Source organism: Hypomesus transpacificus, unplaced genomic scaffold (assembly GCF_021917145.1).
Source record: "Hypomesus transpacificus isolate Combined female unplaced genomic scaffold, fHypTra1 scaffold_52, whole genome shotgun sequence".
NCBI lineage: Eukaryota > Metazoa > Chordata > Actinopteri > Osmeriformes > Osmeridae > Hypomesus > Hypomesus transpacificus.
This window is the reverse complement of record NW_025814031.1, coordinates 1,428,436-1,451,056: the sequence shown is the minus strand read 5'-3', so window position 1 is coordinate 1,451,056 and position 22,621 is coordinate 1,428,436. Positions and strand designations below refer to the sequence as shown.

Here is a 22,621-nt window from a genome sequence, read left to right as displayed (position 1 = left end):
GTTTTCCCTTCTAGTGATATTTTCAAGCATTTAGCATACTCATATTGCATAAATCATTAAGAACACTCTTTGAAACACGCGAACCCCCTTTGAAACAAGCCAACCCCCTTTGAAACAAGCTACTGTAACAACGTTGTCACTGGTAGTATTTCAGATGGAATTGCGATTCAAATAGTACTGTCTGCTAACTGAAAATATGCCCCCCATAACGTAAATAAGTTTAATATTAATTTAAGGGGACATGGCTAATTCAAAAGCAGTTTTCTAGAGGCAAGCTAGCTGCTGTTGCTAGCCACACTTCACTGATAGTTTGAAATCACCGGAAATGTGAACGTTTCTTTTGACATAGTTAATACAGTTTAACCATAGCTGTGGCATTGAAGACTGTAGCCTACTACATACTGCCAGTGCCAGTGGGCGACATAGACATGAGTCTGACTCTGAGGCTAACGTCAAAACAAGACGCGGTCTCAATCAAATTCCAAGTTTTACACATCACAAAAATATGCTGACCCGCTGGCTGTCTTTGCAATCGCCATATCTTTAAAACACTGCTCTCCCTTTTGATGTAGAATTGAACCTGTCACGAAAGTACTCTAGCTATAGAGCGAAAGCTACCCCCAATGTCATAGCAACTGAACGTCATCGTATCTGAAAAGCTCCGTGGACCCTGTCCACACTACTACACAAACCCGGCGTTTCCAAATGTCTCCGGCTAGGAGAGCGTATTCGAAAAGCTCAGTTTTCAGTGTCCGAATATGCCGTATTAGTGTGGACGGGAGGTGCAAACGCAGACATATGTTGCGTCTTTAAATTTACTCTGGCTATTGTGGACGGGGCCTCTGTCCTCTGTAACCGTCTACATCTAGAAACTAAGCTGCGTGGTGCAGGGAACATCTCGTGATCAGACATTAGGTGTATTCGACTCCATGCAGCGGGGCGGCTGCAGCCTACAGATTGGAGAAAGAGTTTATCACAGCCCAATACATAAAATGACACATTTTCCGACTTTACAGAGTCGTTTATAACTCCTCCCCGACTGCAAGCAGCAACTCTCGCTGGTCGTTTCACGCAGCCGCAGCCGATTTCGAACGCACCTATTGGTTTACGGAGCGCTAGATAGGCTTTGCAAAAAATAACTTTGATACGGAGCGTTCTATTAAGAGTATAACGTATTTTAAATATCGCTCGATCACGTGAATTTGATTGTGGGAAGCCAAAATCGTGATCGTGATTAAAATTCGATTAATCGTGCAGCCCTAGAACGAATAATTTCTGTTTACTTGGACGAGCTTATGCAACAGTCCCAATGCGTGGCCACGAGAAAATGAACGAATCACTCTTTAAGAGGACTCGTTACTCCCGAGTCCTTGTAAGGATTCGTTCAAAATGAATGAATCGACACATCACTATTTACCTGTGCTGAATGGGAACAAAGAGAAAGGGCTTGATAATCTACAGTTGCCTGCCTTTATTGTAGCACGTTTTACAAATGGTTGCACACATACATGATGGTTGTTTGTAGCGTTTATGTCCGTTATTTTAAAGCAGATTTAACCTTTTCGTAATGAACGCTATTATGCTCACAGCATGACAAACGTAATTATATAATAATATAATTAGTTGTAATATCGTGGCATGTTACGGCGTCATTATTGATTGTTGACATGTTATTCTGGAGCAAATACGAATATGAATAAATCATGTCTAATAGACACAATATGGTCGTTATATTGTTATAACTATGTCAACACTACAACGATGGCATTAACAATAAGCTAGTAATAGTAAACAACACTCATCATCATTATAATAGTAACATAGGTAGGCTATAGGCTTAATTTAGCTTGCTTTGCAAAGCTAGAACAACGACGGAGCCAGATATTCAACGGACGGACGGAATACAGCAGTCAAACTATAAACACAAAGCAAAAAGAACAGCGCATAGTGCACGTATAATACTATAGTACTAATAGTATTGATCTTCGTAACGGTCACATGTATCTGCTTATTGATCGGACTTGTACCACATTCTGACAGTTTTCTGCTTTGCCTTAGCTCCAGCAAAGTGGTTGTCGCAAAGTGTGACGTATACAGCTAGTTGCAAGCGTTTTGGAGCTAGGAACAAGCTTCTGCGCAAAACCGAACAAGTCGTTCTGGAAAGATGGCGCGGTCTCGTTTGCCTCACTCTACGGCCTCACTGCGCCACTGAGCACTTTTCATAGAAATGAATCTTGGAAGACAGAAGTTGCTGTCTCTAGTAATATAACTCGATGATTATACCCGGGGAAAGTTCGTCTTTTGCAACCGACATGCGCAGTTGAGCCAGCTTGACTGTGGTGTGACGTATGGTGAAAATTGGTCTATTGAGGGTTTCATTAAGTTCAACTTGACTGCTTATTTTCTGACATGGAGGAGGAAGAGGTCTATATAAGCAGAGCCTGTTTAAGGAGAGCCTTGCCACTCCCTATTAAGCCCCATTGTACCGAATTTGGCTGTAGTTCCACTAGAGTTCCACTGGGGTTATCGTGAGAGAGTGGATGTTGAATGGGAGTCTATGGAGCTAAACGGCAAAATGTGTCTCTTTCGCCTGATTGTCGTTGAGAAATCTCCGATTTGATTGTAGTTTTTGCATGTTCAACATGGATTATAGGTCAAAAGTTGAATGAACGAATATGTCCATTTGATTTCTTACAGGGTGAGTCGTTGTTACCCATAACACGCTAGCATTCTGCTAATGAATGCTGATTGGTTAGTGAAGGACTGATACGACCAGAGCTCCCGCTTGATGGCATCCGAAGCGGAATCAGAATGTCAGAGCATTAGCAACAACATAAGCAAGCCAAAACTCTTTCTATCATGTGTATTGACAGGGAGAGCCTAACCTGTCAGCTGTGTTGTCTATACCTTGAGAGAAAAAAGGAAGTGACCAGAGCTTGCCGTAAAGCAGTAGCTCTGGTCGTACGATATGTATGAAGTCAATGACATTTTCAAAGGCTTTTTAGAACAGAAAGGCGACTTAAAAATATCTAACAGCCAGCCGTGTCTATTTTTTTTGCCTCCCCTTTTGAATTCAGAATTCAAATTACTATACAAAAAATTATATCCTGAGAAAAGTGGATTTTGAAAGGTATAGCTCCATAGACCTCCATTCATTTTGCACTCGCTCGTTAGCGCCCTCACATGGAACTACTGTGGAACTGCAACCAGTTCAGAACCCGGAAGTTTCCCGAGAGTGGCAGTTCTCCCTATATTAGACATTCTCTGATATAAGTAATCTTCAAAAATTTTCATTTTGTGTAATTGCAGGTAAACATTATTTTACTATGGAGGCTAATCTTTCTCTCAAACAAAATAGGTAGTCCTTTATCTTTGTTTCTTTCCCTCCCCTTCCCCCCCCAGAATTGGAACCGTACATGGCACACCCCCAACCCGGACCTGACCCGTTGCTTCCAGAACACGATGCTCGTGTGGCTGCCTTGCCTCTACCTCTGGGTGTGTGCCCCGTTCTACTTTCTATACCTCAAAAGCCATGATCAGGGCTACATATGCATGACCCACCTCAACAAAGCCAAGACTGTGAGTACACTTACACTTACACACACAATGCAACAAGTGTCTGTTTGTGTGTCAATCAGGGAGGGAAGGAGGGAAGGAGATGAGCAGTAGATATACATCAGTGGCGGCTGCTGGTCTTTCAAAGAGGGGAAGCTCATTTTCGGCCTACATCCTAAAAATGTTAAATTTATTTGGCTAGTTCCCTGGCTAGTTCACCCCTACGACACTAGCCTAACCTACTGAATGAATTAATGAATGAACGAACAATCTAACAGAACAATATTAATCTCGAAGGAGAAAATTTGGAAATTAGGTTAAACTGAAACAAAGAACATGGTGTATAATTGTATGAATTGTATGATGAAAATTGGTTAGCAATTTCGCCAAGCAAATACAAAAAAATGGTTGCTGCAGTTTGTCTTTCAACTACAGTTGCAAAATCTGCGATGGGACTGAGCTTGAATGGCTTCGATTACTTTTTATAGTACAAAATTACTGTCAATCAAAAGGAGATGCAGTCTTTTGACAGACCCTCCAATCATCACGCGGAAGCCCAGTGTCCAGGCCAGCCCACTCATCCATTCACCCCCGGAGATGCTGAGCGTCCAGGGCGGGACATAATCGCATCATTTATCCAATGATCGTATAGTTTCGAACACAGTCAGTCGACCTGCTAATATATTTAGATGATTCTGAACGAACTCGTCTTCGATATGAACGTGTTCTAACACATTAAAAATGTTAATACAATTGTAAATATTTGACCATGAATTTTTTTAAATGTTAGGGGAAGCTGAGCTTCCCTTGTCTTAAAGAAATTGCCACTGATGTATGTATGTGTATATATATATATATATATATATATATATATATATATATATATATATATAAACCGTGACGCCCATACCGTACGGTTCGGTACGAATACATGTACCGTTCCACCCCTAATATATGGGCGTCACGGTTCGGCTCGTGAAATTGCACGGAGAATACACGGTATAAAAATTAATAAAACTTGCGTGCAAATTAATCAATGTAATGCGGAACTACTGTAAGATATTGGTGTTCTTTAGGGACAATCTGTAGCCCCGCCTTAGCTCTGAAACTGATTGGCGCCGCCACCAGTTTAGCCGAGCTGTGCCTGAGTGAGTCAGAGATAGCTAGCATCAGCAGCAGCACTAAAGACGTAGCCTATGCAACACTGGTGCTAAATATGAATGTTCTTAGTGTAAGTATAGCGAAACATAGCCTAAACTTTCCTAGACTTTTAGCTGCGGTACTAATGCTGAGGGCTCGCTGATATTGCTGTCTTACTAGAACGTGCATTTAGTCTTGCAGACGCTTTTATCCAGAGCGTAGTATCTGAGTTGTTGCTAACGTGTGCTGACGTTGTGCACACACCAAATAAATTCCAAGTTTCCAGGCCTCTCTAGTTTCTACTGTGCCACAACCTTCTCAGCTAGGTGAGTGCTTGTGTGCTGCTCATACAGGGGCCGTGTCTGTAGAACTGACGCTTTAATTTCCCACTCAGTCAATAAAATGAACAGTCACCGTGAGGTAGCTGTCGGTAGCACGAGAAGTCCAACCATCAGTCGTTAGTGAAACAGAGGGTGCAGCTGACAACTCGCGCTCCATCAACGTCCGTGTTTTGTTGTATATGTAAGGGACCAGGGCCGGCGTTGCTGCTACTGTATCCCTGCCTGTGTTTGCGCTGTTGCTCAGCAAGTAGCCTATCGTTTCGTGGTGTAGGAGGACTGATTGACAAGCGCATCATAAATTTAGCTAAGACTTGCATGTACAGTAGTTAGTCTGGAGCCCTGCTTCTGCATTTTTGGTTTGCTTTTCCCCCCATTGTACCGAACTCGTACCGAACCGTGATGTACGAACCGAACCGTGACTTCAGTGTACCGTTCCACCCCTAATATATATATATATATATATATATCTATCATAATAGATATATATATATATCTATTATAGGCATTCGATTAAATTGTCTTAATCGATCGTCGGGAGAAATAACGATCGATTTTCGATTAATCATTACAAATTTTATATTAAAATTCACTATTTATAGGCTATATTAAAATGCTGTGAAAATAGAGAAAATAGAAAATAGAAAAAACACAGCGGGTTTCCGCATTAAGATCTGTAGCTATTACAAGAAGAACAACTATTTCTGTAACTCCTAGAAGCGGAACCGACAGCTAGAAGCCGGTGCTCAAACACAACTGACCCTCGTATTTTTTCCGGCTAATTAACAAAGCTTCATAAAAATCTTCGCCCTCAACAATACTTCAGGGTAGCATATCCATCTCGATGGACTTGCAGATCCGTTGGGTAATTTTCTCTGCTCGTTGTGCATCGCAGCTCCTCCTTGCTAACAACGAGAGCAGGATGCACCGTCACTAACCAGGGTTGAATGTCAGTCTTCAAGTGGTAAATCATTTGAGTCGTGGAGGAGTTGTATTTATACTCAGCTTTGCAGTGTTGGTAGTGAACAAATTAATTTTTAAGTCAAATGGTCTCACGCTACTCTTTGCCGTGACCTCTTCATGTTTACTTTTGAAATACATGGAAACTCGCCGGTAACTGAGTAGGCCTGTGGCGTTTTTTTTCCAAACATTGGCTTTGTTTGGTAAAATGTTTAATTGCTGCCACATAGCGAAATCCATTGCATTCCTTCAAGACTCACACTACGCAACAGAACACGCATTAGTTTTATCGATGAACAAATAATGTAATCATCGAAATTCTTAATGATTGATAATCGATCGTCGATTAATTATGCACATCCCTAATATATATTGTAATGGAAATGTTGGTCATATGCATAGATGAATGTGTATGACATCTATAATCTTCTATGTTTATTGGTAAGAGACAGGAAGGGAAGATAATTAAGTTGAGTTCAAAGGAATGTGAGGTGCTGATGGCTCTGTGGGCAGCTTGCCCTGGGGGATGGGTGAAGCATCTTATATGGCCTTCTGTCCTCTGGTTACTGTAAGGGGTCAATGAGACAGTTGCTCTGAACTTTGGCTAGAAGGACTGTGTCCTGTTTCATTGTTTGTGTTAATTAAAAGTATTGTTTGAAGATGGTCACACAAAGGACAGTTGACCATTTGACTGGTCAACCCCTGTGGCTTTATTATCTACTGCTCTGGAGAGAGCTGTGACATCAAAGAACTTTGGGACACACTGGACACTTGGTATTGTTTCAAGCTGTCACTAAGTTGAGTTAGCCAATCAGAGTTTGCTTCATTGATTGATTGACCTTATGGAATGCCATTTGATCTTAAGTTTATATAAGGCAGTGCATGTGTGATGGTTGGCCATCACTCCTGCGAACGACCTGTGTGGATGGCACCTCCTTCGTTGAGACTGATCAGCAAAGCTTTGTTTATGTAATTGTATAGTCTAATAAATTGTATTAAAACCATATCCCTTGACTATTCAGATCTACACAGTGCCACTCGAATTCCACCATAACAATATACCAGGTAGTGAGGGAATGGACGGAAGGAAGAAACAGTAAATGGCCGGGTTTCCCAGATTCGTTAAGAAGCTCTTAACGCTAAGAGCTTCTTAAGAATGTTCTAAGTGCGTTCTAGAGCGTACTTAGAACGCTCCAAAGAAGCTCTGAGCTTTAAGATCTTCTTAACGAATCTGGGAAACCCGGCCAATATGTGGCCAATATGTGTTGGTTGCGCTGACAGCACAAATCGTAAATGTCAATCCCAAACTCCAAAACACAAATTTCAATTGCATTTGCAGCAGCCAAATGATTTGATGTTTGCAAATTGGTTTCTGGTTGATGATGTTCTCATTGTCATTTGCTTCACACCCAAAGTATTTCCATACGTGTCTCTTCCACCTTTTGTCGAAAACTATTAGTGGAGCCCCTGCAGCATTAGCTGTTGGTCCAGTGTTGCCAATTGAACAACTTTTCAAGAATTTAGATTTAGCGCCTTTTTTGCCTTCTCTACTGACAAAAATTTAATCCAGCCACAAATCTAGCAACTTTTCAGAGAGCCACTAGCGACTTCTGGTAAGATTCTTTTGGCAAAACCGTGCTTGTCAGCGTCTGACTCTGCATGAATAACGGGTAGACCCGCTACTCGATACTACCGTTACTCTAGTATTGTACAGTTTTTTTTGGTTTGAGTACAAACTTTGTACCGGATTACCGGTTTTTGTGACAACACTACTCTCACTCTCTCTTCCTCTCTTCTCTTTAAGACACACAGACACACACACAGAAACATACTTTTTGCAGAAATGTCTGTGTGATGTGGAAAACAAAGAGCTGTCTGTAAACATCCCAACAACCTGAGGCCTGTTTTATAGAAAATATAGATTTGATTGATCTCTTTCTTCCTGCCCACTACCTCTAGGCAGTTGGCTTTCTGCTGTGGATTGTCTGCTGGGCAGATGTTTTTTACTCTTTCTGGGAAATAACCTATGGTAACAGTGCCCTTGCACCTGTGTATCTGGTCAGCCCCACCATGCTTGCATCACAATGGTAATATGCCCGAGACTCCCCCCCTCTACACACATACACAATGCCAATGAGTGGCAGGTATTACGGCCTTTTGATTTTTAATCACTCTTTAATAGTATGTTGCTTAACTATTAGGAAAAAACGCCAGTTATACAAATTCATGGATGCTTTTGTTGTGTGTTTTGTAAATGTGTTGTGTTTTGTTGTCTGTGAGTGAATGTCCTTTTGTGTATACTGTTTTTGCATGTGGATTTGTGTGTGTGTGTGTGCTCGTGTGCATTCCACAGCTTCTGGCTACTTTTCTGACCCAGTACGAGAGGATAAAAGGGGTTCAGTCGTCAGGGGTGATGCTCAACTTCTGGCTGGTGGCTGTCCTGTGTGCCACGGTCACCTTCAGGTCCAAGGTCCTACAGGCACTTCAAGAGGTGAGCAAGCGGGCGTATAGGCCGCCAGTGGTCCGGCTGGTTATGGGTTAGGTTTGCACAGGAAATCAATATTCGAGCTGGCATGTTTTCAAGAAAAGTTTGCCTTAAGAATGAGTGGCATTTAATGATACGGGATTAACTCAACAAAATAAAAAACCTATTGCCCTTGGCCTGTTGTGTACTGCAGGCCTTTTGAGGACCCAACTTATTCCATTCTGTCTGCAGTCTAATTGGGTGTGCTCAAGCTTTCGGCGAGCATAACCATTGTTCTCTCATATTTATCATTATTTTTATTTATTTGTTATTTATTTGTTATTTATTGTTTTCCCACCCCCAATTTTGTTTTTATATTTGCACTACATAGACAACTTCGGTTTCAAAATGTCCGTGTGGGTCCCGATTTGCATTGCTTCTCTTGGGATTTACATTCTGTTGCATGGTTTAGGCTTGCAGTGTTTCCCACAGATTAGAAAGCTATATGTGGGGGGGGGGGGGGGGGGGGGGGGGGGGGGGGGGGGGTGTTGTTTCATGTCAGACGGGGGGGGGGGGTCGAAATAATTCACAAAATCAATCAACAACAACAAACAAATAATTTCTGCATATGCAGGTAGCGACGCTGCATACAGGGTGCTAAATAACTATTTAACTGGTCGGCTCCATGACGCCGGGTAAGTAGCTAGCTCTTGAAACTTCTCACCAAAACAACGAAGGGGAACCTTCGATTAAGACATGTCCGTCGGTACCTAGCGAAAAGTAGCCTCAACTTTCCTAGACCTTTAGCTACGGCACTAATGCTGAAGGCTCGCTGATGTAGCTGTCGGTCTCACTAGAACGGCGTATGCATCGTTGCTAACGTGTGCTGACGTAGTGACTGTGTGTGTATGTGAGAAAGACGCGTGCGTGAAAGAGACGGAGGGAGAGCAGGGAAAGGAAATGCAGCTGAACGAATACGCTGCGTGTTTTTACCTAAATAGCGATAAAAAAAAATGTTTACGAAACGCAATGTGTGGCGGCCGGTGTTGATTCTGTGGCGCACCGCCACAAATTAGTCTATGTGTGGGAAACACTGGCTTGAATTAAGTTTTTGTGGCAAAAAGTGCCTAACGTCACAACGTCAGCACACGTTGGCAACGATGCATAGATCTGACATGCTAGTAAGACTGTTGCTCAGCAAGTATTGAGGTGTACTAGCAGCATCAGACATTTTAAGCAATTCAAGACTTGCATGTACAGTAAGTAATGTCACATTAATAATGTATTTAAACGCTTGTGTGGTGCGTCGCTGTCTTCAATGCCACAGCCTAAACTTGATGTCAATCGTTTGTGAAAATGGCCCTGCATTACCACTAGTTAGCTTGCCATAAGCAGTTTTCACATGGACAGATGAGGGGAAATTGTGTCTCATTCGACCTCATCTGTTTCCATATAGTTGAAATGTAGGCCTACATCTACGAATGTATGGACTCAGATATACATAATACATCTGCAACCGATGCAAGCACAACCCACAATTTCCCCAGAAATGTTACCCTCTCTAGTTTCAATTGAGTTGTCCATTGTCCGAGTTAGTCACAATTAAATAAATAAAGAAATAGGTAAATGAATAGATAAATACACACATAAATAAATATGGCTATGAAATAAACTCTGAAATAGCATTATATAATTAATAATTAATTAATTGAATTAATTAATTCAATAAATAAATACATTTAGTTATTTCCAAATGACTTTTTATTTATTTCATGGAACTTTTATTTCCTAATGGCACATTTATTTATTTTTTGAGACTTTTACGCACCACATTTATTTCCACACCACATTTATTTCTGTGCTGTATTTATTTCCGATCTCACATGCAAACAAAAGGGGCGTGGTTATCTTCAGACCAACGCAGCTGCACACCTAGATTCCTAGATAGCTATGCTACCTGTATGGGGGGTGACAGTGGCATCGCACTGCCGAAAAGCATACAATGTAGACAAGCTTTGCCCATAATGTCTGTGTCGTCTCTGCCTTTTTATCATTGGTTTCCAATGGGAGTGATGGCGGTGACCTAACGTCACTGTGTCCAATCCCGACCGGTTATTAGCTAACATTCTGAGAAAATGCCACTTCAAATATTGATAAAAATGATTGTATCACGTTTTCAGCTGATTTACTGATTTCACGTTAAGCTTTAACTTCCTACCTTTCGAGCTAAATATTGTTAAAAAAAATAGAGTTAGCTTATCCTTTACTAGAGCCGGTAGAAAGACGCTGGCGCCGGTAAATTAGCCGTGCGCTACCCTTGTCCAAACCCGACCGCACTTATACTTGTAGTAAACACTCGCTGCTGCTGTTTTTACGGGGATATTAACTTGATCCAGGGTCACCAAACTGACCATAATGCTGTCAATATATCCGGGGACAATAAGATATCACGCTTCAACATCTCAAAACTATGCGATAAAATCTCAATTTGACTGTTTACCACCACCTGCTGGATGTTTTGTTGAACTCTTCTCATGTCAGAGTAGAGAACGTCGCCCAAGCGTCGCCTGAGTGGTCTTTCGGCTTTCTCTCATCAATGTAACTTTCCTAAATTATTTAGATATGTAAACGTCCATATATGTTTATGAAATTTGACACGTAGATTGTTTGGTATGCCTAAAATAATATTACTTACACTTTGTTAGCGATTGCAAAAGAAAATGGTGGCAAAAAGACCGGACACTGGGTGTCCAAACCCCGTTCGGGTTTGGACAATAGTAGTTTACAGCAGGCGGGATTGGACACAGTGACGCTAGTAGCCTACGTGTGGGGACTTGGGTCTTTGATAGCTACGAAGTAGCGCTGAAGTTACCTTTGTAAACATTGCTTTCGCTCGAGTGACGTGTAACTCGTCTGCAAAGCTAACAATTACTGCCGCTGTCAGGCCAAATAGTGTCCTAGGGCCAAATAGTGTCCTACCTGACGTCACAATGCCGTTCTGAAGCAAGGACGCGTCCGTCGCTATGCCGACCTTAAATTCCTGAAATATCTACGAGTGCTAGCAGGAAACTGTCATGGTTGCTATACTGGTTACTAGGTAGGAAGTTTTGTATTTAGGCTTATTTAAACCAGTTTATTCTACGCTACTATTTAAAGTTTTCACTCGTTCGACATTCCTGAGACAGCAACGCGCGCAGATAGAATACTATCCGTGTTGCCTTCCCGGTCTGTTAAAAATTGATGCTAAATAAGTGAATTCTTTTGACGAAAACAATTAGCCAGCTAGCACCAGCTATCAAACGAGTGAAAACTTTAAATAGTTGCTGGTAAATGGATTCAGCTATATAATTATATAATGCTATATTTATATATTTATTGCCATATCTTTTTTATTTCAGAGTTTATTTCATAGCCATATTTATTTATGTATGTATTTGTCTATTCATTTACCTATTTCTTTATTTATTTAATTGTGACTAACTCGGTTCCACACGTGTCTTGTGTGCAGCCTTCCACTCTGTGTGTGTTCAGATACACAACCTTCTACACATACTACACCCTGCTGCTCCTCTCCCTGCTCCTGTCCGGCCTGTCTGACCAGCCCCCCCTCTTCTGCCAGACCGTTAAAGACACAGTGAGTCCACCTCCATATATATTTCGGTCGGTCGGTCTGTCTATCTGTCTCTCTCTCTCTCTGTCTCCCTCACTGTCTCCCTCACTGTCTCCCTCACTGTCTCCCTCACTGTCTTCCTCACTGTCTCTCTCTGTCTCCCTCACTGTCTCCATCTTTCTCTCCTTTTTCTAAATGTCTGAGATATTTTTAGTAGAGCAAAAAAAATAGTCCAACGTTCCATTGTGTTTCATTGCACGCTGTTTTTATGAATGCACACTGTGTGTTCAGCTCAAATGTGTTTTGATGCACACTCTACAATCCATTGAGTGTTGTAATGAACACATGCCGAGTGTATAAACTGGCACTTTGTGCATGGAAAGAGTGGATAGGGGGGCAATGCACTGTTTGTGTTATATTGTATCAATCTGTGTGAACAGACCGGCTACAATGATGTTTGCCTTGTCTAGTTGTTTCTAGCCATTGCTTACCTTGTTGAGACACTGAGATAACGTTTCATCTCTTATCAGTACAGTATCTAGCGTATACATTTTGCACACATCGATAGCCAGTAAGTAGTTGACCTCTTTTAACTCTAGGCTATATAAACAGTCTATTAGAAGATCAATGAGAAAAACATGTAAAAATATAAGATATTTCCAAACTGCCACTGTATTTAAGCTTCCATGTACTGATTCTTTTTACAGTGTTGTTTTGGATGTTCTAATTCAGTGTGAATGTGTGGACTGCAGAATCCCTGTCCTGAAGCTGGGGCCTCCTTCCTGTCCAGAATAAGCTTCTGGTGGATCACTAGGTAAGTTACATCAGCCAACGGGAACCAGGGTGTGGAGGGCTTCAGTCAATGGGCATCAAGAACAGACTGGTGTGTAGGAGAAATTGGCCAATGGTTAATAGACAGATGAATGGAGGCCTCAGGAGGACCTGAAATGCCGACAAGTTGCCCTCTTGGGCTCTTGTTAGTTGTTATGGCTTTATAATACACCCCTGTTTTGTCTCCTTCTCTCCCTTTCCACTTGTGTTCCTCACCCCTTTTCTTTCTCCCTTGTATTCTTTCCACCATGGCCCACTTCTCTGCTCTCTTCTCCTGTTCCAGGCTGATGGTGACCGGCTATAAGCGTCCCCTGGAGGAGAAGGACCTGTGGTCTCTGAACTCAGAGGATCGTTCCCAGCAGGTGGTTCCCCAGCTTGTACACCGCTGGAACACAGAGTGCCAAAAGGTCAAAAGGTCAGGAGCCTGGAGACCAGGCTTATGCCATGCATAAGTAGTTTATAAGAAAGAGTGCCTTGGAGCCTTTGGGGTCACACGCTCTGCAAGGCGATAGCTCTTTACTGTTCCAGCGAAAACTCTCCTTTTCTCTTTTCCTGTGCCAGGCCAGAAGAGAAGACCCTGTACTCTCCAAAACGAGCGTCCAGGGCTGAGAAGAAAGAGGGCCGGCCCGTGGAGGAGTCTGAGATCCTGATTGTGAAGGCCCCCCAGAAGACAGGCGAGCCCTCGCTGTTCTGGGCCCTGTGTCTTACCTTTGGCCCCTACTTTCTTATCTCCTCCCTCTACAAGATCATTCAGGACATCCTCATGTTTGTCGGCCCTGAAATCCTCAGGTAAAGCTTCTCTTTAGTCCCCCAAAGTTTTTTTTCCACCTACTTTTTCTTTTTGTTCAGCTCAGTCTCTCCTCCCCTATATTCTTCTATCAACTTTCTCACTCTGTCTGCCTGTACCCCTTGCCGTGCCTCTTGTAACAAATGCTTTGAAAGCGGCAGAGTCCTCATTAAAGGAAGAATTGAGTACATGCGTTTTGGCATGTGTTGGAACCACAGATTAGGTTACAGGCTGAAGACGATTTGAAATACCACGTCATTCTCATGCACGCCTTTGTTGAATACCTGGTTCCAGTGTTTGTTTCCTCAAGGTGCACTTGATTTACCTTTTAGGGATATGCGCTTTATGAACATTCCCGATGGTTTTAGTCTCACCGGGATGAGTAAATCAAGTGCACACTCCGCTGTGTTGCAGGTCTGTCCTCACGTGTGTTCTCAAGCCCAGCGGGATAGTTATTAAGGAGGCCATTCAGGACATTCCTGTTGAGCAGCTCCCTCTGGTAAAGAGAGCCAAGCTAATAAGTACATGCAGGCAGGAGCTAGCAGTCCCAGTTAAAGCTAGTTTTGATAAACGGGTCAGCCCTAGTGATGTCGGTTGTTATTTTACTGTGTTTTAAAAACAATGTGGAGTGGCCTATGCTTCATTCTTTCTAGCCTTCTGTCTTTCTTTCTCTCTACCTCTTTCACTTTCTTCTACCTCTTTCTTTCCTTCCCCAGAGCCCACTTTTTGTTCTCTCATCCTCTTTGGTTGTGTTTGCCACTTCTCTACTGTTACCAAAGCAGCCTGTTCCCTTAAGAGAGACTCTCAGACACTTCTCTCCACTCAACCCATCCCTCCCTACCTTTTCTTCCCCCAGGCTCCTGATCCGCTATGTGAATGACTCCAGCGCCCCCTCCTGGCAGGGCTACTTCTACACCGCGCTGCTGTTTGTGTGCACATGCGTGCAGACGCTAATCCTGCAGAAGTACTTCCACGTGTGCTTTGTCACTGGCATGCGCCTGCGAACCGCTATTGTGGGGGCCGTTTACCGGAAGGTACACACAAACACACACAGTAATAATATCATTTAGCAGACGCTTTTATCCAAAGTGATGTATAGATGGGGAATCAAACTTGATCTGCAGTCAAATGCTCTACCCCTGAGCAATACCCAATCCTACACACATGCGTGCACACACACACACCTGGGTCAATGACATGACATGCATATTTTGGTGTCCGAGTGCATTATTTCAAAAATAAATTATGTAATCAATTCATGACATGTATCAATTTACTCTTTAAAACCTAATTAGTTGCAATACATTTCAGTACATTCAAATGATAAATATAATTTTATGCTTTGGCATCTCAAACCTCCAGAATGTCAGGTGGCGCAACTGTCCATGCAAATAAGGGGACTAAGAAAACTATAAAAAAAATATGTTTTAATGATAACAAATCCAAAATAAAATACTTAGGCATGATTTTATGTTTGAAACCTTTTTAATTAACCACATTTTTTAAACACCAATAGTTTTTAAACCATTGAGAAAATTGAAGAACTTTTGGCCGGTCATTTGTATGTTCTCAAATGTCAGAGTGGCACAACCGTAAACATGGGACTTTTATTGTGAAGTAAACAGGTTAAACAGTAAACAGGATATTGCATCATCTAGAGGACCTCAAATGACCCGAGTTATTGAGTTTGTAGAGCTCTCTCAAATATTGATAAAAACAGCTACTTTCACCTAATAGGTAGGCTGGTACACTTTCCATGTCAGGAGGTACAACCAATTTAAGGAAAACATTTGTTACTATAAAACTCTTTCTTCTATTTAAAAGTGATGTGTATTAATTTGCTAGCAATGGTGAAAGCTAAAACAGGCGTCCAGGTAGAAGCCTGTTTAATTTGAAATTAGTTGCAAAAGTCAGGTGGTGCAACCAGCGTCAGGTGGCAAAAGTGCAGCTTTGTTTACTGTATATTGGTACACATTCAATTTCAAGTGTTTTATTTGTCAGGTACACAGAACAACACAAGGATAGACTGGGCACTGAAATTCTTCAGACAAGACGAGTCTTATTGCCATATGGACAATTCCATGCAAAGGTCACCCTTACCATAGATAGACCACAAATATAACTGTTGTTAAAATGTTCACTAAGGTCTATATTTTGCATGGAACCAGTCTGATCGAAATGTATAGACAACTCTTTTACATACTATACAAGTTGTGCAATCATGCAAAAAAAAACATTTTTAAATGGCCGTTTTGTACCGTTTCAAGAATTGGGTAAATGGACTCTAGATTTCAATAAAATGTTACATTTTCCTGATTGACAAGGGAATGATAGAGCATTGTGTATGCTCAGCTTGAGTTAAAAGCACAACTCCTTAAATGCATTAAGCCTTTGAGTCAGTGAGTTCCATGGCCAAGTCACGTCCGTAACGTTTTGTAGAATAAGTTTATGCCATTCAAACAGTGCCGATGCTACAACATTCAAAGTTTCTGTGCAAAGCTTATTTATACCAATGGTTAGTGTAATTAACAAATCTTGCCCCTTTGTTGCTTTTAAAAACTCTAATGATGTGTTAAATGGACGTGACATTACAGACGCTACACAATTTAAATTTTCACAGTACACTGTTAACAACACAATGTAAATGTTCTCAAATTAATAGCTGGCAATCGTGTTTTTCGGTATGTTATAACCCCTTTCACCGACGTGTTTCAGTAAAGCGGACATTAGTAATCTCTGAGCCAGAGCCTCTTAGTTCACGGCACACCCAGCTAACTCATGCAGACTGGGACTGCCTTTGTAAGCACACAAAATGGGATATTAGCTCTCTACCAGTGTACCAGTTAAAAACTGTTTAGAAATTAGTAGTCAAACATGACTACATTGTTGTTAAATCACAATTGCAAAAAATAGTATGTAGTTATTACATAGTATTGAATTCCATTTGCCATGAATTTATTATTAAAAAAAATCTAGGAATACTTTTTATGATGCTTATTTAAAATGAATTTTATGATTAAACTGAAGCTGATGTTTATTTTACAGTTAATCAAACTAAAACATGAATTTGTTGTTCAATCCATTACAATGTAATCTATTGCATCTATTGTATAGTGATGTATCCTGTTTTTGATCAATTTACTATTTTTACTTTAAAGGGGCGATTGACTGGGTTTTTGGGGTATTTCACACTGTTCCTTAAGGTCTCCGAATAGGGTATGTAACATTGGTCGGGTTGAAAATGGCCCGGGTGCTGTTCTATGCCCCCTGATAGATCCTCTGAAATGTTCCCGGGAAAAAACACCTTTTCTCCTTTTATGGTATGCTCATTAATATTTAGATAAGCTGCACGCTGATTGGTTGGTTTTCAACGAGTGAAACTGGGGAGCAAAAACGCAACACGGCCAACAGCAGCACTCGCTGAAACACCGAAGTTGGAGACTTGAAATAAAAACGCGCAAATAAATCTATTGTGTCTACACAACACTGTTTTCAACAGATTGACTACATATCATTTGAAATGATAACATTACTTGTTTTCACTTCTGTTGTTGAAGCAAACTGGATTGACTTAGGTGGGTAGAACGTTAGGCTACAGCTTAGCAACCAAAACCATATCGTGATTCTACTCGGCTTCAGTTAGCTAGCTAGCTCTAGATATCTTGCTGAAAAATAACATGACAAAGATCTGGACAAACATGCATCGTGAATTGTAGATTTACATTACACAGGTTATTTATTTGAATGAAACACAGTCAGGAACATGAATCAATGTTAGCCCCATTGCCAATAAACTAGGCTAAATTATCACACATTCTACCTATGGTCTTGCGTTAGCAGCTAAACTTGTTTACATGCCTACAGTCTAGGTGTTACTAGTAACAGTTACTAGCAATGCTAACGTATCCTGTATCTAGCACCTGCCTTTCTCCAGTTCTTTCAAATAGATTATCTAGACAGGCGTTAGCAATAAGCCAGACTGCTGTTCGTTTACTTGCAATTTTTTCGGAAGCTTCCCTTCTAATGCCGACTACAGCTAGTCTAGCTAGAGTCATTTGATGTGTGTAGAAACGTATTTAGCATTCTACCTGGTATGCTATATACAGGAAACGTTAGCATTGCTAATAACTGTTAGCACAACATCATACTGTCCTTATAGCTTGTGGTTGTAATGAGCATACGGTCGGAACAGCACCTCTTTCCAGGTTCAGCTTCCTAGCAAATCCTGTTTGAAATTGTCCAAGGTTGTCAACTGTCTTGGGTGAAATGTTCAGAGCAAATGAATGATTGAGTGTTGAACTTCGCCGGGATCTTCTCATAGACAACAGCAGCCATGCCTGTTGAATGTTTGGCTCCTTGGGAAGACTGTGAGTGTTAGCCTTTCCTGTACCGCCTGGAACACAGCATTTACGACCGTGGTCCATTTTCAATATCCTTGTTATAATTCAAAATGTTCTTTTTTGTAATTCCTTATAAGTAGCCTACAAAGAGAAGCGCGCAGCTAAACTAGTATCGGAGATAGACGCTACCTCGGGCTGGTCTGGATGTACATTTTGGGGCGTGACAAAGATACAGGCCAGAGCCAAAAAGGGTGGTCCCCCGTCCATATCTTTGATATTCACTGTATGTTCATTTTACCCACCGAACTTTCGTTATTCAACTATGACAAGGTAAAATCGGTTTGGCAATCAATCGCCCCTTTAATAGAAACTGTTGACTTAAACACTTGTGTATTTGAAAAAAGAAAAAATATATTATTCAGCATATTTTCTGTCATTACTAATGTTGTCAGGTGGCACAACTGATAATCGTCAGGTGGTGCGACCATGTAAAATATTAAATTCAACCAATTAATAATAGGTCGAAGTGAACAAATGGTTAATATATATGATGTGAATAGCTATTGTACTAAATGCATTCATTTGTAGATTTGTAGAATATTTTTTTTGTCTTTATATGTGAAAATCGGATGCCGAAGAAACTAAATACCGGGCCACTAGAATTCAATGATCTTAAATTGTTATAAATACAAAACACCAACTCAAAATTATAATGTGTTAGGGACTGTAAACATTCTAATGGATACTTGTGAAAAGAATTCACTTTAAATAAATAGTCGGTAAATAAATATATATTAACAAATATTTGGTTGCGCCACCTGACATATTTTTGGTAGTGAAGTAAAAAATACAGGGAAAAAATGAATTTAACCACTTTGAAATGTTATTTAAATAACAAAAGTTGCTTAGACACACTGCGCCAGATGTAAAAATATAAATGTAAAAAAGTCAATTTTGAAAACACTTTATAAAAATGCTTTTTTAGAAACCTTTTGTCATTGACCCACCTACCAGTGTTGCAATCTATAGCCTGCATCGATTCATCTTTGCTAATTGTTCCTGAGCTTGTTTTCACTAGTATTCTTAAACTAGAGAGGGTACTATTTCTGGGGAAATAGTGGGGTGTGCTTGCGTCGGTTGCAGATGGGTTATGTATATCTGAGTCCACACATTCGTAGATATAGGCCTACATTTCAACTATATGGAAATAGATTATGAGGTCAAACGGATTAAATGAGCGAAAACAAGACAATTTCCCTCATCTGTCCATATGACAAATGCCTATGGCAAGCTAATTAGTGCTAGCGCTGCGCATGTTAGCCGTTTTCACAAACGATTGACAAAGTTTAGGCTGTGGCATTGAAGACAGCGACGCACCATACAAGCTTGAGTTTAAATACATTATTTAATGTGACATTACTTACTATACATGCAAGTCTTGAATTGCTTAAATGTATGATGCTGTTAGTACACCACGGCACAATACGATACTTGCTATTCAACAGTCTTACTAGCAAATCTATTCACGTTGTATCTATGTGCTGACGTGACGTAAGGCTAGCACTGAGTTCCCTTTGTGCACAAAAGGCCCTCAGAGAATGGCCGTTTATCAATCCACGTTTTTTTCCGTTCTTGCGAACTCGTTGGACGTCATCTTTCGTTGCCCAAGTACGGTTCCAATCCAAAGAACGCAAGTCACCAAGAACGCCATAAATACCCGGAAATGTTCCTGATCCGCCCCTTTTATCGAGGATGCATCGGATTGTGACTTGGCCAGCGAGAACGCTTCTGATTTCCCAGAAGTCCTTGCGGACTTGCAAGACCATTCTCGCTAGGACGCTTGCAAGAACGTTCTTGAAAAGAATGTACTTGCGTTCTCAGCGTTCTTAGGATTGAAAAAACGGGCAATGTCTAATTTAGAGAGAACTGCCACTCTCGGGAAACTTCCGGGTTCTGAACTGGTTGCAGTTCCACGCTAGTTCCATATGAGGGTGCTAACGTGCAAGTGCAGAATGAATGGAGGTCGATGGAGCTATACCCCCCAAAATCCACTTCTCTGGATAAATGTTTTTGTTAAGTAATTAGAATTCTGAATTCGAAAGGGGAGGCAAAGAAAATACACACTGCTGGCTGGTAGATATTTTTTAATTTGCCTTTCTGTTCTAAAAAGCCTTTGAAAATGTCATTGACGTCATACACATGGTACAACAAGAGCTACTGCTTTACGGCAAGCTCTGGTCACTTACTTTTTTCTCTCAAGGCATCGACAACACAGCTGACAGGTTAGGCTCTCCCTGTCAATACACATGCTAGAAAGAGTTTTGGCTTGCTAATGTTGTCGCTAATGTTGTTAATTCTCTGACATTCTGATTCCGCTTCGGATGTCATCAAGCGGGAGCTCTGGTCGTAGTCAGTCCTTCACTAACCAATCAGCATTCATTAGCAGAACGCTAGCGTGCTATGGGCGACAACGATTCACCCTGTAAGAAATCAAAAGGACATAAGTACTCGTATTATTATTGTACATTTTATTTAATTCTAATTCCACTTAGTACTGCTAGTTTATGTATCCTGTGTACCCTTAGTATAGATAGTCCACATATTCAAATTTTAGGTTCCTATATGTTTCATTGTATGCACCTTCCTGCCAAAGTAAATTCCTTGTCTGTGCAAACTTTCATGGCGAATAAATCCCCATTCTGATTCTGTTCATTCAACTTTCGACATATAATCCAGGGCAGCAATATATAAGGGCAGCAATAGCTATCGAATCAACAGACGTGCAATTTCGCTAGCTGGGGAAGAATACAAACAACGAAAATCACCAGTTAACTTAATTTAAAGTTGCAAGAACTATAGACTAATACAACAACAGGCTTAAATGAACTGACAACATAAGTTATACGACTTAAAGTTCTCAAGGACGCACATGCGCCATCTCAACTGCGCAGTGAAGCGCGTCTATGCTATTTTCCGACATGCGCTTAAACAATCACGGCTGATAGACGGCCAAAAGTTTTGAACAGCTCTAATTCTGATACCGTGGCGGCAGAAATGTAACCGTGGCAGGCCCGCCACGGAAAAATCAACATAGGGGAAACACTGAACTGACGTCAGTCCTGTGGCTTTGTTGAAAAGCTAGCGTTGTACAGCCACATTTGAGATTTGCATAGGAAAGAGGTGTTAATGGACTTTGAGGTTCACTGTATGATCATTTTACCCACCAAACAGTCGTTACAGTCGTGACGGTCGTGACGAGGTAAAATGGGTTTTGCAATCAATCACCCCTTTAAAAAAAAAAACATTTTCACTAAGCAATCCGATCCACTTTTCCATGTTGATAAGAGTATTAAAATGAGAAAATAATGGGACAAAAAGAAATCAATGGACATTTAGAATAGATAAACATGTGCGATTAATTGCGATTGACATTAATGTGATAAATCGCGATTAAATATTTTAATTGTTTGACAGCACTAGAATATGTATGAGACAGAACAATGGTTGTGCTTGCGGAAGGCTTGAGCACACCATATTATGGCGTATCCAGAACAACAGGTCAGAAGGCCTACAACGACCATCTTTGAGTTTGAGTAGCTACACTATTTATCATCACAGTACCACACAAGCTCTTCCAAAACCCATCTCTGACCATTAATTCACCAGGCCCTGGTGATCAGTAATGCGGCTCGGCGCACCTCCACGGTGGGTGAGATCGTCAACCTGATGTCTGTGGACGCCCAGCGCTTCATGGACCTCATCACTTACATCAACATGATATGGTCGGCCCCACTGCAGGTCATCCTTGCCCTCTACTTCCTCTGGCAGGTGCCGCACTCTCAACAATGCCATAGTACCATAGCCTTAGCCCTAGCTAGCACGTTAGTGCACTAGTCTCCATTAGAATGCTCTTTGATCTGTTTGTCAGTTTGTTATAAATATCATCTCAATGTATTCAGAGCTTCAGGTTTGCCAGAAAGTCTTGCTTAACTTGATACATGTTTACGATTTTTTTTGCCTTTCTTATTCTGTATTTCATTGACCCCTCAGTATTATTTTTGTCTTGACTTGTCTCTGCTGTAGAACCTAGGTCCTTCTGTTCTAGCTGGAGTAGCAGTGATGGTTCTGATGGTACCCATCAATGCTGTTATCGCCATGAAGACTAAAACGTACCAGGTCAGACCCTTCTCTGCCTGACCACCTTACCCTGCCATTACCCCTTTTTATTTTCCCACACTCTCAGAGCTAAGCCAAAAGGATGTGTATCTATTTGTTGTTGCAAGCCATTTTTCCTAATGGTTCATGTCTTCACCCTGTGTCTTTTAACCAAATTGCTTTCTCGATATTTAAATCAACTTTAATTACATTCTACACAAAACGATGAACACATGGTGCAGATGTAATTGCCACTAGTGTTCTCTTATTACTCTATTAAGTGTAGGCTATTTAATAGTCTGCTTTGCATTCAAAATCATACTCGAGTGTAATCGTCCACCAGCAGTGGTCTTCAACCCTGGTCCTCAGAGCCCACTGTCCTCAATGTTTTAGATGTTTCCCTGCTCCAACAGACCTGATTCTGACCACTGCTCTTCAACA

General features: G+C 41.1%; 1 protein-coding gene across 6 annotated transcripts in view; it reads left to right on the top strand.

The window, feature by feature from the left end:
- Positions 1 to 22,621, top strand: part of LOC124465506 (multidrug resistance-associated protein 1-like) — a 167,021-nt gene that overhangs the window by 47,707 nt on the left and 96,693 nt on the right. For 5 of the 6 annotated variants that reach the window (XM_047017327.1, XM_047017326.1, XM_047017324.1 and 2 more), the window contains 9 exons: positions 3,403 to 3,579; positions 8,347 to 8,484; positions 11,966 to 12,091; positions 12,820 to 12,881; positions 13,182 to 13,313; positions 13,460 to 13,687; positions 14,542 to 14,719; positions 21,692 to 21,853; positions 22,109 to 22,201. In XM_047017327.1, the coding sequence (XP_046873283.1) occupies positions 3,403 to 3,579; positions 8,347 to 8,484; positions 11,966 to 12,091; positions 12,820 to 12,881; positions 13,182 to 13,313; positions 13,460 to 13,687; positions 14,542 to 14,719; positions 21,692 to 21,853; positions 22,109 to 22,201 (1,296 nt within the window). The remainder of the gene's footprint in view (positions 1 to 3,402; positions 3,580 to 8,346; positions 8,485 to 11,965; positions 12,092 to 12,819; positions 12,882 to 13,181; positions 13,314 to 13,459; positions 13,688 to 14,541; positions 14,720 to 21,691; positions 21,854 to 22,108; positions 22,202 to 22,621) is intronic. The other variant, XM_047017325.1, reaches the window with a different exon arrangement.